Source organism: Loxodonta africana, chromosome 8, assembly GCF_030014295.1.
Source record: "Loxodonta africana isolate mLoxAfr1 chromosome 8, mLoxAfr1.hap2, whole genome shotgun sequence".
Taxonomy (NCBI): domain Eukaryota; kingdom Metazoa; phylum Chordata; class Mammalia; order Proboscidea; family Elephantidae; genus Loxodonta; species Loxodonta africana.
In genome coordinates this window covers 121,195,675-121,213,440 of record NC_087349.1, presented here as the reverse complement: position 1 = coordinate 121,213,440, position 17,766 = coordinate 121,195,675, and the positions used below count along the sequence as shown (strand labels likewise).

The window sequence follows — 17,766 nt, the reverse complement described above, 5'->3', positions numbered from 1 at the left end:
TCGAGGCTCCGCCAGAGCGTCTCCGGCGCCCACCGGACCCCTGACCTCGTCCAACCTGGTTTTTTTTCGGGTCCTAGAAATTGGGCTGCTGAGCTCTGCGCCTTTGAGGCAAGATAAGGAGGTAAACCGGGGCTGGACCTTTCCATCTCCAAATAATATTCTTAAACAAAACAAAACTGCCGCTTTGACCTAGTATAAGAAGAAACGTGGTTAAAGCTTTACCCAATTCTTCAATGATGAGTTACGCAGAGGGTAAGGTCTGGCTACATTAAGACCATAAGCCTGGTGGGTGGCTGGCCTTTGGGGAAGGGAAATTTTTAAGGAGGAAAGGGCCTGAGAGCAAGGTAAGTCATGGGGATATTATGGAATTTAAACCAAAACCTTGGCACTGTAGTTGGCGTCCAGTAATTATTAACGTAGGAAACCCTGGTGGCGCAGTGGTGAAGAGTTTGGCTGTTAACCAAAAGGTCGGCAGTTGGAATCCACGAGGAGCTCCTTGGAAACACAATGGAGCAGTTCTACTCTGTCCTGTAGGGTCGCTGTGAGTCGGGATCCACTCGACTGCAATGGGTTTGGGTTTTTTGGTTAGTCATTAATGTAAGGTGCCCTGATGGTACAGTGGTTAAGGGCTTGGCTGCTAATAGAAAGGTCCACGTTGGAACCCACCGCCTGCTCCGCAGGAGGAAGATCTGACGGTCTGCTACGGTAAACATTACAGCCTTGGAAACCCTATGGGGCAGTTCTACTCCGTCCTGGTGGGTCGCTATGAGTCAGAATCAAATGGACAGCAACAGGTTTGGGTTTTGCTTTAATTATTAATGTCAGAGGGAAAATAGCGACACTGGTTTTCTTCCTTCAAAACTCATTACAGTAAAAACAAATGTGGGCTCTGGACTCAGGTCCAGGTATAACAATCTTGGTACAGTTAAGCCTGAGTTCCTTTATCTGTAAAATGGGCTTTACCTACCTCATAGAGCTGTTAGGGATCAAGAAAAAGTATTTAATAAATGATAGCTGTTATTCTTTGTATTAGGTTGAATCGTGTGTGATCGCCAATACTTTGGCAGTTTTTGACCTACAAAGATGGCAATTTCATATGGTTCACCGTAACGTCATTTGAATACTGCTGTGGTTTACGGAGTGTTTTCTCCATTACTTCCTGTGGAGGAGGAGACTTGATTATCATCTATGGGAGGCAGGGAAATGGGGCAAAGTGGACAGTGAGTCGCCCAAGGTCACACTAGAGAGATGCAGAAAGGGACCAAGACACAAGCCTCTTGCCTTCCTTCTCTCCAGCACATTTTCCATTACCGTGATGCCTCTGTTGTTGTTGTTAGGTACTGTCGAGTCGGTACTGAATCATAGAGACCCTATGTACAACAGAACAAAACACTGCCCGGTCCTACACCATTCTCATGATCGTTGTTATGCTATGTCCATTGTTGCAGCCACTGTGTCAGTCCATCTCATTGAGGGTTTTCCTCTTTTTTGCTGACCCTCTACTTCACCAAGCATGATGTCCAAAGTACGTGAGATGTAGTCTTGCCTTCCCTCCTTCTAAGGAGCATTCTGGTTGTACTTCTCCCAAGGCAGATTTGTTCATTCTTTTGGCAGTCCATGGTATATTCAATATTCTTTGCCAACGCCATAATTCAAAGGCATCAATTTTTCAGTCCTTCTTATTCATTGTCCAGCTTTTGCATGTATTGTGGTGACTGCAAACACCATGGCTTGGATCAGGCACATCTTAGTCCTCAAGGTGACATCTTTGCTTTTTAACACTGTAATGGTCTTTTGTAGCAAATTTGCCCAATGCAATACATCATTTGATGTCTTGACCGCTGCTTCCATGGGTGTGGATTGTAGTTCCAAGTAAAATGAAATCTTTGACAACTTCAGTCTTTTCTGCATTTACCATGATGTTGCTTGTTAGTCCAGTTGTGAAGATTTTTGTTTTCTTTATGTTGAGGTGTAATCCATACTGAAGGCTGTAGTCTTTGATCTTCATCAGTAAGTCCTTCAAGTCCTCTTCACTTTCAGCAAGGTTGTGTCATCTGCATAACGCAGGTTGTTCATGAGCCTTCCTCTAATCCTGATGTCATGTTCTTCATATAGTTCATCTTCTGGGATTATCTGCTCAGCATACAGGTTAAATAAGTATGGTGAAAGGATACAACGCTGATGCATACCTTTCCTGATTTTAAACCACACAGTATCTCCTTGTTCCGTTGGAACGACTACCTCTTGATCTTATACAGCTTCCTCATGATGCCTCTGACCACGCATAAAGCTGAGTCCTCATGAAACCCCTTGATAAAGGAACACGGTTACTGTGCATTCACTAGGAATATGTTATTCTTAATTTTGAAAAGTATGGCCTGAAATGTTCTGTGGATTGTATCAGGGTACAGAACGGCAAGGAGATGTTCTTCAGCCACAATGCTTTCTGTAAGAACTCAGCTTTTTTCTAAAAAATCCTTGTAGAGTGACAGTAGCTTTTCCTTTTTAAAGTTTCTATAAAGGTTAGTAATTTTATAATTTGGTAAGTTTTGTAAACCTGCTCCAAGATGGTAAGGAACATGAGCTCTGGCGTCTGAATTGTCTGAATGCACATCCTGGACCTGCTGCTTCCCGGCTGTGGCTTAAACTCCCCAAGCTTTAGTTTCCCTCACCTGTAAAATGGGGACAAGAGTGGTTGTTGTGAAAATTACATTGCAAAATGCCTGGCACAAAGTGAGCAGTTAATATTTTCTTAAATAGAACATAATCCCCGTTATCTACATCTTCCTAGTCAGGGAGGTGAACCAGCTATTGAGAGTTGTAAAAGAACTCATAGGAGCCCATCCTGACCAGGTGACAAAGGCCTGAACACCTGTTGGGGTCACCTGGCAAGCTGGAACAGAGGCCACATCTTGAAAGCTGTGCTTGGGAGTTCACATTTTGTCCTTGAGAAGCAGGCAATAACATGATCAAATCTGTGTTTTCCCTATTCAAGCCACTCTTCCTAGGCCTGAAGTATCCCCCAGAATTCCAAACTGATCTAGGTCTTTCCAAGCATTACAATGACCAGCAAACATTTCCATGGTTCAAATACTCTTTTACCTACCCTTCATTTATTATCTTTGCTTACATCCTGTCTTGTTGCAAAAAGTTTCAGTTAATTCTTTGGGGGCGGGGAGGTCATGTGAGTGTATTTGCATGATTAAAATAACTTAAAGTGACATTTTTTATATATTAGCTCCTCGGAAACTCTATGGGGCAGTTCTACTCTGTCCTATAGGGTCACTGAGTCAGAATCAGTGGTAATGGGTATATATAACGGGGGTTGAGTTGTTACATTGGTGTCATGGATTGAATTGTGTCCCCCAAAAATATCTGTCAACTTGGCTAGGTATGATTATCTACCATTTTGTCTTCTGATATGATTTCCCTATGTGTTGTAAATCCTATCACTATAATGTTAATGAGATGGATTAAAACCCCCAAAAAACCAAACTCATTGCCATCGAGTCAATGCTGACGCAGTTATACTGATGAGATTTACAAGATTAGATACTGTCTTAAGTCAGTCTTTTGAGATATAGAAAAGAGAAGTCAGCAGAGAGACGGGGGACCTCATACCACCAAGGAAGCAGCACCAGGAGCACGGCGTGTCCTCTGGACCCGGGGTCCCTGCACCTGAGAATCTCCTTGAGTAAGGGAAGATCGAGGACAAGGACCATCCTCCAGAGCCGACAGAGAGAGAGAAAGACTTCCCCTGGAGCTGATGCCCTGAATTTGGACTTATAGCCTACTAGACTGTGAGAGAATAAACTTCTCTTTGTTGAAGCCATCCACTTGGGGTATTTCTGTTATAGTGCTTGATAACTAAGACCCATGGTTTTAAATCACCAGTGGAAAAAATTTTGGTGGGACATTTTATTTTTGTGTAACTTCCATTTTGTTTTGATGCACTTTGCTTCTCCCAATTATTCTGAAAAAGAGGCAATATTATCCAGGTTTTACGGATTGGAAGATGGAGGCTGAGAAACTCCCCTGAGATTACAGTTAATAAATAGTGGACCCGTCTTCTTCCAAAGCACATGCTCTTTCCACTTCTGGGGTTTCACTGCATCACTGGTGGGTGAGGTGGGGGTCCAGAATGATGTTAGGATGGGGGTGCCCTGGGTCTCTGTGACTGAGAGCAGACCACTCCAGACTGGATATGTAGCAGCCATATCCAGGACCAAGTGAAACCCCCCAATGGTGACCCCACACTACAGGGCCCCCCATGTTCCTGCTGGGGGATCTGTGAGGAAGACAGAGATACGAAGCGGTTCTCTGTCAGACATGAGCCTCTTTGCTCTCCGTGTGATAACCAGCAGCCAAGAGTCAATTCTGTGCCCTGAAACCAGTGGTTCTCATGTCTGGTTGCATGAGTCTCTTGGAAAGCTTTTTTAAAAAAAGCCTGGTGCTCAGGTCCCACAACAGAACAATTAAATAAGAACTCCTGGGTGGGGCCCAGCCACCAGTACTTTTCAAACACTCCTTAGATGATTCCAATTTGCAGCCAGGGTTGAGAACTAGTGCCCTAAAGTCCAAGTTTATTTGAGAGACTTCCAGAACTGGTATCTGCAGAGATGCCTTTGGGGGAGAAGGCTGGTTGGATGCTTTCTCTCATGGTCCTGGGAGACCCTGGCAGCTTAGGTCTGGATGGAAGAAGACACAAAGGAACAGCTCTCATCTTGAGGTGACTGGCCTTCACCCAGGCCTGCCACTCTTGAGCCACAAGGTAGATGAGGAGACTGCTAGGTGGTCTGTCCGGGTGGGTCCAGTGCAGTCTGCCACAGGCTCACCTAGAGCAGTGCTCAGGATAGAGCAGATGTAGCGCTGGCTGGCTGTGTAGAGATACTGTGTGTGTTGGGGGGACGGGGGAGGGATGGGGATGTCCCTCTGGGCCACCTGCATTTCCAGGGCACACTCCAGTCTTGAACACAGTGTGTAAGTTGTGTGAGGAGGGAGTGGCTCCACCCAGTGACTAGGATACCCATGATGTGGTAGGCTGCTCACAAGAGCAACCTTAGGCCCGAGGCCTTCTCTGTGAGCAACACCCCAGAAACCTAGCCTCAGGGAAGGGGTACCCCAGGCTGAGTGACACCTTCCTCCTGCTGGCCAGGAAGGTTAGCCAGACAACTCTCCTCATGCTGGTTCTCTACTATGTCTGAGTTACCCTAACTCAGAAATGCTGACCTTTTAAGTTTTATAAATCCATATGTTTTACAATATTCTTGGTAATTCATTTTCTCCTAATAACCAACCCATTCACCAAGAAGAATCCCAGAGGCTCTTAGCTCTATTTTGGGAAATAGTCCAACAACTGCTGGATCCCCTGAGCTGAAGCAGAGAGGTGTCTCAGAACTGTCCTGTCTCTCACACACAGGCAACCAGAGTAGCTCTGGTCACATACTCACCCTGTGAGCTGGGGCTTGTTCTCCCACCCCCACGTTCCCTCTGCAGAGATAGGAGTAGAAGCTGTGGGCAGAGGTTAGGTTCCTAACTGTAAATCTACCAAGCCATAATTACTGACTTCAGCTTTGGGCCATATTTTCCTCCACCCAGTGACAGGGATCCTAAGGCAGTCCTCTCCCCTGGTATCAGGCCCATGAGGAACAAGAACCAAGTTGTCAGTGCCACACTGGGACTCTGGGCTTAACGTCAGCACTCAAAGGGGCCAAACTAGGGCTGGGAGTAGACAGGCAATAATCTGCCCCAAGAAAGACAAGACAGAGGGAAGGGCCTCATGTTAGCTGGCAACTGCGACCTGCCGCCCCTGCTCTCCCCGATCTCGATCTGGACGCCAAGGATGAGTGAGTCACCTTGCTTCCCTCAGAGAGCTCTGTTGGGCAGAACAGAAAAATGGACAATGACCATGAAGGGAGCCTATAAAAAAGGCCCTGTTACGCGTCCTTAAAAGACAAGAAATAGAACCATCATATGATCGAGCAATCCCACTCCTTGGAATATATCCTAGAGAAATAAGAGCCCTTACACGAACAGATATATGCACACCCATGTTCACTGCAGCACTCTTTACAATAGCATAAAGTTGGAAGCAACAAAGGTGCCCATCAATGGATGAATGGATAAATTATGGTATATTCACACAATGGAATACTATGCATCGATAAAGAACGATGATTAGTCCGTGAAACGTTTCATAACATGGAGGAATCTGGAAGTCATTACGCTGAGTGAAATTAGTTGCAAAAGGACAAATATTGTATAAGACCACTATTACAAGAACCCGAGAAATAGTTTAAACAGAGAACAGAACATTCTTTGATGGTTACGAGGTGGGGAGGGAGGGAGGGAGGGAGGGAGAGGGGGGTTTTCACTAATGAAATAGTAAAGATAAGTTTTATTTTAGGTGAAGGGAAACGCAACATACAATACAGGAGACGTCAACACAACTGGACTAAACCAAAAGCAAAGAAGGTTCCTGAATAAATGCTTCCAAGGCCAGCGTAGCAGGGGTGGGGGTTTGGGGACCATGGTTTCGGGGGACATCTAAGTCAACTGGCATAATAAAATCTATTAAGAAAACATTCTGCATCCCACTTTGGAGAGTGGCGTCTGGGGCCTCAAGCGCTAGCAAGCAGCCATATAAGATGCATCAATAGGTTTCAACCCACCTGGAGCGGGGAATAATGAAGAACACCAAAGGCACAAGATAACTATGAGCCTAAGAGACAGAAAGGACCACGTAAACCAGAGACTACATCAGCCTGAGACCAGAAGAACTAGATGGTGCCCGGCCACAACCAATGACTGCCCTGACAGGCAACACAACAGAGAACCTCTGAGGGAGCAGGAGAGCAATGGGATGCAGACCCCAAATTCTCGTAAAAAGACCAGACTTAATGGTCAGACTGGGACTAGAAGGATCCCGGAGCTCATGGTCCCAGACCTTCTGTTAGTCCAAGACAGAAACCATTCCAAGGGCCAACTCTTCAGACAGGGATTGGACTGGAATATGGGATGGAAAATGTCACTGGTGAAGAACGGGCTTCTTGGATCAAGTAGACGCATGAGACTGTGTTGGCATCTCCTGTCTGGAGGGGAGATGAGAGGGCAGAGGGGGCCAGAAGCTGCCCGAATGGATACGAGGACAGAGAGTGGAGGGAATGAGCGTGCAGTCTCATTACAGGGAGAGCAATGAGGAGTGTCTAGCAAGGTGTATATAAATTTTTGTATGAGAGACTGACTTGATTTGTAAACTTTAACTTAAAGCACAATAAAAATTAATTAAAAAAAAAAAAAGTCCCCATTATAGCCATCCTCAGGTTGGGTGTCTGGAGCTGGTGCTGTGCTGAGTCATAAAGGAAGAGCAGGGTCCACCAGGGCCGGGAAAGCTGAAGGAAGCTCCTGGCAAGGAGCAGCATGGATGAAGTCATGGAGTGTAGGGAGTGGTTGCCGTGGGTGACAAGTGGAGAGTCAGGAGAACCAGAATCCAGATCATTTTGGGCTCTCTTCTGGCAGTCCTGACTCACAATGTTCATAAAGCCTCATCCTGATGTAATTTTGTTGGAACCTTAGAGGAACTTAGGATAGGTTTATGGCCAAAATCATTTTTTATTACTGACTCGGAAAAAGAGAAGTGATTTTTTCTAATTCACTCTCCTGAGGAACTGGGGATAGCTACCATGTCAAGTACAATTTTACATTGGTAAATATTTCTCTTACCGGCCCTGCTAGGTGCTGTATTTGAATAAATCTAAGATAACATTGATTAGAAGATGGGCCACTGTTTTATAGACCATTAAGAAAGAAAAATGGTTGCAAATTAATTTCAAGGTAAGGTGAATCCTGATTCGACATGTTAAAAAAAATATGCATCTTAGAATTGCTCAAATACAGTAGGTTAGAGACTGATGTAGAGGTGGCAGTTTCCTTGGTGTGAAGATGGTGGCAGACACCACTCGTCTGTGACCAGCTAGCTGGGGCCAGTCCTACGCACCAGCAGGCTTCTCCAGAGCCAACCTTTGTGGGGCACTCACTGTGTCACAAGCACTGGGCAAGCACTTTCCATCCCTAAGCAGATATGAGTAGGGGGAACTAAGGCTTAGAGAAGTTGAGTAACTTCGCTCAAGGGTCATGTAATTCCTTGAAAGAAGTTCAAGATTTAGAACCAAGCAGGGTACCCCACATACTTAAGTGAGCACCATCCTGCCTCCATTTCACTAAGGGCACTTGGGAGAGAGATCTTGCTCCTTGACTCAAATACTCCAGGCTGTGATGGCTAAGGTTGTGTGTCTACTTGGCTGGGCCATGATTTTCAGTGGTTTGACAGTTATATAATGTAGTTTGGCAGTTATGTAATGATGTAGTCATCCTCCATGATGTGATCTGATGTGATCAGCCCATCAGTTGTAAGGGGAGTTTCTTCCGAGGTGTGGCCTGCATCCAATATACATGTATGTGTACATTCTGGGAAAGCTCACTTGCTTGCTGTGGATCCTACATTTGTCTCATCATCATCTGACCTTGAATTCTTGGATTCATCAGCCTCCATAGCCCATGAGCCAGTGGCCTGCCAGCTGACCTGCCAATCTTGGTTTTGTCAGCCCCCCTGCAGCTACGTGAGTCAGGAGATGCCTCTAGCCTGATGCCTGACCCATGGACTCAGGACTTGCCAGCTCTAAAACTGCATGAGCCATTCCCTTGAGATAAGTCTCTCTCTCTCCGTGTGTGTGTGTATACATGTTAGTATACACACACACACACACATAGTGATGGTTAAGGTTGTGTGTCAACTTGGCTGGGCCTTGATTCTCAGTGGTTTGGCAGTCTTAAGATGTTGTGATCACTTCCATGTTCAGATTTGATTATTATGTGATCACCTCCATGATGGGATCTGCTGTGAGTAGCCAATCAGTTGAAAGGGAGTTTTTTTGGGCATGTAGCCTGTATTGAATATAAGTGGATAGTCTGGCAAGACTTGGGGGCTTTTTGCTTGTGCTGGATCCTGCAGCTGGCTCCTGTTTGTCTGACCTCCAGTTCTTGGGATTTGAGCTAGCAGCAGTCTTGCCTCCCAATCTTGGGATTTGTTGATCTTTGCAACCTGTGAGCAAAAGCCCTGCTCTCTGACTTGCTGATCTTGGGTTCACCAGAGCCCCTGCAGCTATGTGACTCAGGAGAAGCCTCTATTCTGGACTCATTGACTTGGGACATTACAGCCTCTATAACTGCATGAGCCATTTCCTTGATATAAATCTCTCTATGCTTTACTGGTTCTGCTTCTTTAGAGAATCCAGCTGAAGGCATACACACACATATATGCTTCACTGGTTCTGCTTCTCTAGAGAACCCAGCTTAGCACATAGGTCCATTTACTCCAAGACTGTATTTACTTGGTTCACGCTTTCATCAAAGCACCTATGGCCTTCTCTTGTGAGCAACCTGCTGCATCTCAGGTTCCCTGCTCCACTCAGGGTGACTCACCCTCAAGCTCAGCTCCAGAGCTTTAGTGCCCAATTGCCCCATGGAAAGTTCTGGGGCCTCTAATGCCCTGAAGACATCTCCAAGTCTAATGTAGGAGGGCCTCTGGCTATGGAATATGGCAAACTGACTTTCAGGATCTTGAGCTTCAGGCTGCACTGCAAGACCTGGGTATTGTGGAAATTTGAATCATAAGAGCAGCAGACTTCAGAGTCTGAATTTCAGCATCAATTCCTGAAAAAAGGCAAAGGAAGCACCCTGGGAGACTCTATGGAAAATTTGCTCAGCCTCTCTCTGGCTTCTACATCCATTAGAGGTGACGGTCTTGCAGGACCACCCAGGCCTTCCCAGGACTCTTCGTAGCTCTTCCAAGCATCCTCCATAGTGCTTTGGCAGTCCTGCTGGAGGCTGTCCAGGTCAAGCTCTCTTTCTCCAAGTCTGTTAAATCTATGGTCTTTAGATTGGTCTGTTTTAAAAAGTTTAAATAGTTTGGGCAAGTATTTGATGCAATTTCATAGTATCTTGGGTCCTGAGAGTATATGGAATAATTTGCCTAATTTCTCAGGAGTTATTAACCTCTTTAAGGTCTGCACTCCTTTGGGAATGTGATGAAAGCTATGAACTCTCCCCATAATGGAATGCATTCACCTAATTTTCAGGGATTCAATGACAGAACTGTATCTTAGACAATGGATAAAAAAAATTCATTGCCATGGAATTTATTCAGGCTCATGGCGATGCCATGTGTGTCAAAGTAGACTGCTCCACAGAGTTTTCAATGGGTGATTTTTTGGAAGTACATTGCCAGGCCTTTCTTCTGGATGGACTCAAACCTCCTATCTTTGGGCTAGCAGCCAGGCACATTAACCATTTGCCTGGCAAGAATCTGAGGTGAGAAGGCCTGGCCCACTGTCCTGAGGCCTCACAAAGGTATCGTTTATACTGGTGAATTTGTCAAGGGACAAGATTTGGTCCCCAGCTTTAGATGAAAAGCTTTTTTTTTTTTTTTTTTTCCTGTACAACAAACACAAAACTCTCTCAGGAAAGGGACTTCACATTAACAAATCTTAACAAAAATGGATACTTCAACATAAACCAGAGTGATAATTTATAAATTTACAAGAAATGTAACTTGGCCAACCAATCATGCCATTGTGGCCATCTCACTTGTAGGGAATGCTCCATAGGCAGCCCCATTATCACCTGAGCCAGAGAGTTTTAGATAGTGCATCCTCTTGGTGGCACCCATCTCTCCCCAAGAGCTAGGCAGGTCAGGCACCAGGAGGCATCGTGACGCTGCAGACATGAGACATTCGCTGGGTTCAGTTCCAAAGTCAGAGGGGGGCAAAAGACCAAGAGTCTGGACTGCCAAGCAATAGACAGATCTGGACAAAGGGCAGAAGTCCAAGAAATTGGGCACAGGGACCAACCACAGCAATGTCAGGGTGTCCTGGGTCTGGGCCTCATTCAGCCTACATTGTGATGGATTGCTTTTGTTGCTGATGGTCTTATAACTGCCACCCAAGCGATTGGGTGGGACTGTGCAAATAAGGTAATTATGGCCCACCAAGGGGATTAGTCAGTTTTGCCACTAGGCTTAAAATGAGCCATCCCAGAGGTGGGGAAGAGAAGATCTCAGCACCAGCAAGGAAGAAGAGCCAGAAGTGGAGTGCGTCTTTTGGGCCTAGGATTCCTGCACTGAGACCCTCTTAGACCCAGGAGACAGAGAGGGAGCTGTGATACCGAAGACAGTAAGACAGCAAGACAGCAAGAAGCAGTGGTAGAGGCAGCAGCACCAGGAGACTGGCAGGAGACCAGCAGGAGACGGCGCAGTGGGCTTCCAGGCCCACAGAGCAAGAAAGCTGAGTGCCCGTGGGCAGGAGACTTGCCGGTGGAGCAGGGTGCCTTTGGGCACTTTGCTGACCCACAGAGCTACAGCTGAGCACCTCTGGGCAGAGGCTCACTGGCAAAGTGGGTAGTTATCAGCAGAGCTGAAAGAGCTTTGTAACATTTGCCCAAGATGCCCCCTTGTCCCACATTGACAAGGGAATGTCCCCAGCCATGCACCTGCCTTTTCCTGGGTGGTTTTATCCTGATGACGCCGGTTGTCATGCATCAACTCAAACAGCACCCAGTTGAAACAAAGTCAAGAGAACAGGCAAGAAGATTTTAGGCTTCAATAACAAGAAAATAATTTGAAGCCAAGCCAGAAGCTGTCTGAGTCAGCCAGTCCCAAGTATTTCCTGCCAAGGACCTTAACTAATTTGAGTGTGGGTCTGGCTGACACAAAGAGTCAAGAAAGCACACCAGACAAGGCAAACCTCACAAAGTAGACAAAGAGAAAGTACTGAAACTTCAGACACTTGAGAAATACAAACATGAATCAGACACGGATCATACCCATAAGAACCCCACAGCTTATAGGGGACAGAAGACAAAGACAGGGGCCCCGTGTTGGACCTGATTAGAGGAAGCTGAGAAACAAGCCTTTGGTGGGGAGGAAGGGGGGGTGGGGGGGCGGGGGCTTGAGTTGGGGGTTGGGAGCTTTGGCTTCCAAATCCAAAAAAATGGAGATGAGGAATGGATTCTATGAAAAGAGTGGGGTAGAGTGCTTATGAATTTGTGGAAGTGGTTTGCTTCCCGCTGAGAGGACAAGAGGTCTCAGGGAGGAGGCAGCATGTTTGCTGGACTTTAAAAATGGTGTCTAGGATGGGGACGTAGGGCATTTTAGCCAAAGGAACAATACAAGCAGAGGCAGGGAGGTGAGAAGTGTGGGACTTCTATGGAGAATACAAGGAGTTCTTTTGACCAGATCAAGGGTCAGCAAACCATGGCCCATGGGCCACATCTGGCCCATACCAGCTTTTTGTGGTCTGCAAGCTTCGAGTGGTTTTAACATTTTTAAATAGTTGACCCCTGGGCTAGATGATGATTATAGAAAGAAATATTGATGCAGGAGCAGCAAGCAGCTCTTGGCTGATGACACCAAGTCACCCTAACATGACAGAGAATTTGTACCAAAGCATGATAACCATGTCCTTTAGCTGGGAGCCAGCCTTGGTATGGTTGTTAGAAGGCTGGAGGCCGAGTGTCTGAGACCTGAGACACGTGGAGGGGCACGGCATGTCTGCCTATGCATGGTTCTGAACACGTGTTTGCATTCTCAGGTACAGAACCTATATCGCTAGCGTCCTATTTACCATCAGATACCCAGACCACATTTTAACTGAATCCTATTAAATCCGTTTCCTGGCACCATGCCTCGTCTGTTACTCCCAGCCTGCCTTTGCTATCTGTGAGAGCGCTGGTTTCCAGAAAGTCCTACTTAAGAGAGAGGAACAGCAGGCATTTTTTAAATGACTTTTAAATGAGGTAGCCACCATGTCAGACACTCTCTACACCTCCTCCCCCCGCCCCCCAACTGTTACCCTGAGTTCAGGCTGAGAGAGGCAGGAGCTGCCCATCATTGCCATTGATGTGCTCATTCACGTCTTTCATTCAACAAACATTTATTATGTGCCTACAATGTGCCAGGCACTGTGCTGGGCGCTGGGGATACAAACTTGGGTAATACACAGCCCCTGCCCTCAAGGAGCTCACAGTCTAGGGGGAGGGGCAGACATGTAAACAGATAAATTACAATATGCTGTGTTGATGTCATCATAGAGGTATAAACATAGTGCTGTGGGGCACACGAGGGAGCAAGCAACTCTTCCTGGGGGAGGAGGTGTCAGGGAAGGCTTCACCGTCAGTCAACACACAGTGCCCAGCCGTGCCTTGCATGCTGCGATGGCACACACCCAACGGGGCAGGTCATGTCACCCAAACTTCTCTGGTGCTAGCAGAGCCACAGCCCGATCCACGTGGAGCCCCTGGGGCTGGTGGAGGAGGGGCCTACTCCTGCGTGCTCAGGATGATGTCCCCCACCTCTCTCCTGGGTGTCCCTGACTGCCAGGCATGGAGGGACTGAAGGCAGCTACTCACCACCCAGGGCTACAGGAAAGAGGTCAGCTGGACAAGAGACCAGCCTCAGAGGAGCCTTCAGGGGGCTCAGAGCCAGAAAACAAATTCCTGCTCTGTGTCTCTCCGCTGCCCCCTCCCCCCAGGTACTTGTTTGTGAGGTTACTTCCTTTTGAAACATTTTTCAGGAGACACCAGGCTCCCAATCTGTTGCTTATCTTCCTTCTCATGCTGGATCAGGCACCAGACACTATCTCAACAGGCCTCGGTCCAGGGCTGGGGTGTCACCGCCTGGGGTGCACCCCCATGTGGAAGCCCACTCCTGTTCACACAGGCCCCACGTAGCAGGTGTTCTGCTGCTCAGCTTCCTTTCTCTCTGAACTCACAGCCTCCTCACCAGCTCAATGAGCTGCTGGATATTTTTGTTTTGGTTGGATAGGCCATTCCTGATGTTTTCTAGCAGGCATCTCTTCAATTCAAAAATGGCTTCGCTGTATCCCAAGCTCACAGGAGCCATGGGGGGCACCCCATGCCACAGGCCAGGAATGTGCCAGACGTGCTGTTTCTCAGGGTCACCAAAGGCCACGTCAGCCAGTGTCCGGATACCATCCCCTCGCACCTCCCCACAGCCCACAGCCAGGCCCCTCTCACTCAGCAGCTCTGGGCACTGCCTCCCATCTTTCAGCTGGGGGCTGGGGGCAGATGTGCCATGAAGGTTCTGGTACACAAACTGATAGCTGGGAGTGTGTCCTGTGGTTTCCAGCCTCAGAAACGCGTGCAGAAGAGCCAGTGGGACGTCCCTCGTTTCTGCTAAGCTGACCACGGTGACGTTGCTCAGTCCCATAATCAGAGTGGCCAAGGAGGCTTCCAGCTCAAACCTCTCCCCTGCTGTGGTCAGGGCCCCACCGATCCAACCCCCCGAGTCTATCACTAGGATGTGGTCACAGCCCAGGTCCTGGCTGAAACCCTCAGCCACTTCCACAAGCTGCATGAAGGCCCCCCGAGGGCTGCTGCTCTTCCCAGTGGCAAATCGCAGCCCAAACATGGTGTTGAGCAGCGTGGACTTGCCCGTGCCTGGTACCCCCAGCACAGACAGAACCACCAGGCGTGACCTTCTCTCCAACCGGGTGTGCAGCTCCTTCAGCAGCCCAGTGACCCAGCGCAGGGGGACGCTCAGGCTGCCCCCGTCGACCAGCTCCAGTGGGAGCCCCCTCAGCAGCAGCTCCAAAGCCAGGCCTGGGAAGTGGGCGAACCGCCGCTGGCCCACCGGCAGCTTCCCCGCCTCCACCAGGCAGCTTTCAGCTTCGTAGAACTGTCCCATTTCCCGCAGAAAGTGTTCCACCCCCAGGGGATCAGGCCAGAGTGGCTCTGTGGCGTCCACGGCCCCACAATGCTTGGACCTCAGGCTGAGAAGAGTCTCTGGAGGAGGCCTCAGCCTCTGCTGGGCCAGGCGAGCCAGGCCCAGCTCCATCCACCTCAGGAAGTACTGCTTCTCACCCGGCGAGGGGCTGCTGATGCCCCTGACAAACTCCTGCACCCCCCAGGTGGGGTCGAGGCTGTTCTGCTGCGCCCGGAGCTCCAGCAACCTACCCCTTAGCTCAGACCTGCACTTCTCGGGAGGGTCTCCAGCCCACTGAAGCTGGCAGAGCTCCTTCTCCACCTGCGCCACCTTCCTCCAAGGCTCTCCTTGCAGCCGCAGCTCCTCCTTTTTGTAGGCCTCGGGATCTCTGATTTTCCTGGTAATTTTCTCCATCTGCTCTTTGGCCTTCTGGCACTCCTCACAGTCCTCGTCCACCCTGAGGCCCAGCTTGCGGGCCGCATTGGCCATGTCCTCCACGGACAACCTCCTGCAGGGGGACCTCATCACGCAGCGCACAATGGACTGCAGCCTCCTCACGAAGCTCTCGCTGTCCGTGCTGCTGACCTTCACCAGAACATGTGAGTAGTCGATTTTCAGCACAGGGATCAACTTGTTCAGGAATCTGAGGTTTGTGTTCCGCTTCCCGCGGTAGGGACTCAGGATGAAATAGTATTTCGTGTTCGACTCCTTCATAGATAACAGCAGTTTGTACTCCTTCTTACTGATGTTGTCAGTCAGTATAAACACGGCGGAGGAGATGTCTGTCAACAGCTTAAACTGCAGCCAGTGAGACCCGATGTCACCTCTCAGGTTTACAAAGGCCACAGGCTCAGGGAAGATGTCCAAGTCCTCCTTGCCACTTGGGAAAAACCAGGAGATTTCAACAAGCCCATCTGCGATCTCCCGCGGACTGGCGCCCAAGTTCAGGTCCCGATGCCAGAAGCAGTCACGCGGCCGGCGGCCTGGGCTGAGAACGGCATTGACAAGCTGAGACTTGGAGTTGCTGCTCACGTCCATGCGCACAAAGGCAAAGGTGGGCATCCTGGGGAGGACCACGTTGTCGTCTTTGAAACTCCCTGGCCCTCTCGGGGGCTGCGACCACCACGTCCTCACTAGGCCCCTTAGGGCCCACAGCAGGAACGTGTGGTGGTGGTTTTCTGAGTCGGGCAACACCAGAGGGAGAGCGAACTGGCAGAGGAACATCTTTAAGACGATGTCCTGCTGCAGGAAGCTGTCTGCGGAGAGCAGAAGGGCACAGAGCAGGTCCAGGGGGTTCACCGGCGTGTCTGGGGTGGGCAGCTCGGAGAAGGAGTAGATGTCAGCCGCGACGTCATCGGCCGTGTCCCAGTAGAGGACCTCCTCCTCCATCTGGCCCTCCTTCTCCCCGGGCCGGGCGTCCGGGGGGGCATCCAGCACCATGGTGGTGTTTCTGGCCTCAGCATTGAGGGCCTGCAGCTTTCTTAGGAAATTCCAAGGCAAGTCTTTGGGTACCTGGGGGGCCCAGTTCTTCATGCTGTCAAAACTGATCTGCAGAGAATCCTGGAGGCTGAGTTTCTGGATCTGGTACGTCTCAAGTCCCAGAAGTGACAGCATTTCTTGAAGGCGGCTTCTCTCCACTGTCAAAAGAAGTGAATACGTAAGTGCCCACACTGTGTCCCCACATCAGGAGCCCAGGATGGAGCTGAGGAAGGAGAGCCCAACACAAGGGAAGGGCTCCCAAGGCCTCAATTCGGGGGAAGGGGGCAGTGGACGAAGGCTGTGCCAGGTCACAGAGCAGGTCACAGCAGGCTGGCCTGAGACCAGGGCAGGTGCTCTGGACCCTGACGCTGGAGGTAAAACAGGTTCAGCCCATGTGCTGAGTCCAACCACAGACACTGTGGCATCAAAAACTGGCAAGAAAAAGGAAATTGTCGGCCACGTTTAAGAACTGGGAGATTTCATGTAAAAAATCTGGACTTCTGGTTCCTCTTGAAAAACTGAACGATCTAACAACACTGAGTGCAAATTTAATTGGCTAGAGTGAGCAGCAGTTTCCCCTTAGACGGGTGTGCAGTCCCATCTCCCAGTCCCCCACCCCCACTCCCTCGTGGATCTTCCTGGGTCCAGCACTGGCTCCCCAGTCCCAGCCCCACACTCTGGGGCCCAGCAGTGGGCTCCCTCAATCTGTCACCAGGAATTTCTGATTCATTCTGTGATTTCCTAGTTAATGTTATGTCTTCTTTGCAAATAAGTTGGAGGATTTTAAAAAGAAAAATGAAAAGGGAGATATTACTAGGCATGCTGTGTGCTGTCAAGTCGATTCCAACCCACAGTGACCCTGTAGGGGAGAGGGGAACTGCCCCATAGGGTTTCCTAGGCTGAAACCTTATGGGAACTGATCATCAAGTCTTTTCTCTCACAGAGCTGCTGATGGATTCAAACCACCGACCTTTTGGTTAGTAGCCAAGCGCCACCAGGGCTCTTTATTACTAGGCACAGATTATCACAAATCAGAGCTAAACAACCATTTTATAAAATCTGAGACCAATAACACAGTTTTGAGTTTTTACTATATTAAAATTTTTGGTGCAGACTGTTAATAAGTCCGCATTTACTTGTGCAGATCTTCAAACAGCACCCAACACAACATGAACTCTTACAGCTGCTAAGTGCCCAGGTGAGTAACGCTTCTTCCAAAGGGCTAGGGCCGCCATTCTCATTTCCTGCCTGTTCCCAGTCCCTCACCAATTTTCACATTGCCTGTAATTAGTAACTTTAAGTGTACGTAAACAAAATAATAAATCCAAGTGCCTCTGAGCCCCAGGCTTTTCTCCAGGTCCTTTCTCAAATAAGGAAGCCGTACTGTACCCTGCTGCCTTAGGTGCTCATAGTAGACCACCAGCATGAGCACAGGTCAATCTAGCCATCTTCTGATATCTACCAAGGAGGTCAGGTGACTGACCCAAGACACACCCTCGGTGACAAACAGG

General features: G+C 48.7%; 1 protein-coding gene across 2 annotated transcripts in view; it reads right to left on the bottom strand.

Annotated features, from left to right (window-relative positions):
• Window positions 1–12,074: 12,074 nt before the first annotated feature.
• Window positions 12,075–17,766, bottom strand: part of URGCP (upregulator of cell proliferation) — a 53,785-nt gene continuing 48,093 nt past the window's right edge. For both annotated transcript variants that reach the window (XM_064290280.1, XM_064290281.1), the window contains exon 5: window positions 12,075–16,413. In XM_064290280.1, the coding sequence (XP_064146350.1) occupies window positions 13,820–16,413 (2,594 nt within the window). In that variant the 3' untranslated portion in view covers window positions 12,075–13,819. The remainder of the gene's footprint in view (window positions 16,414–17,766) is intronic.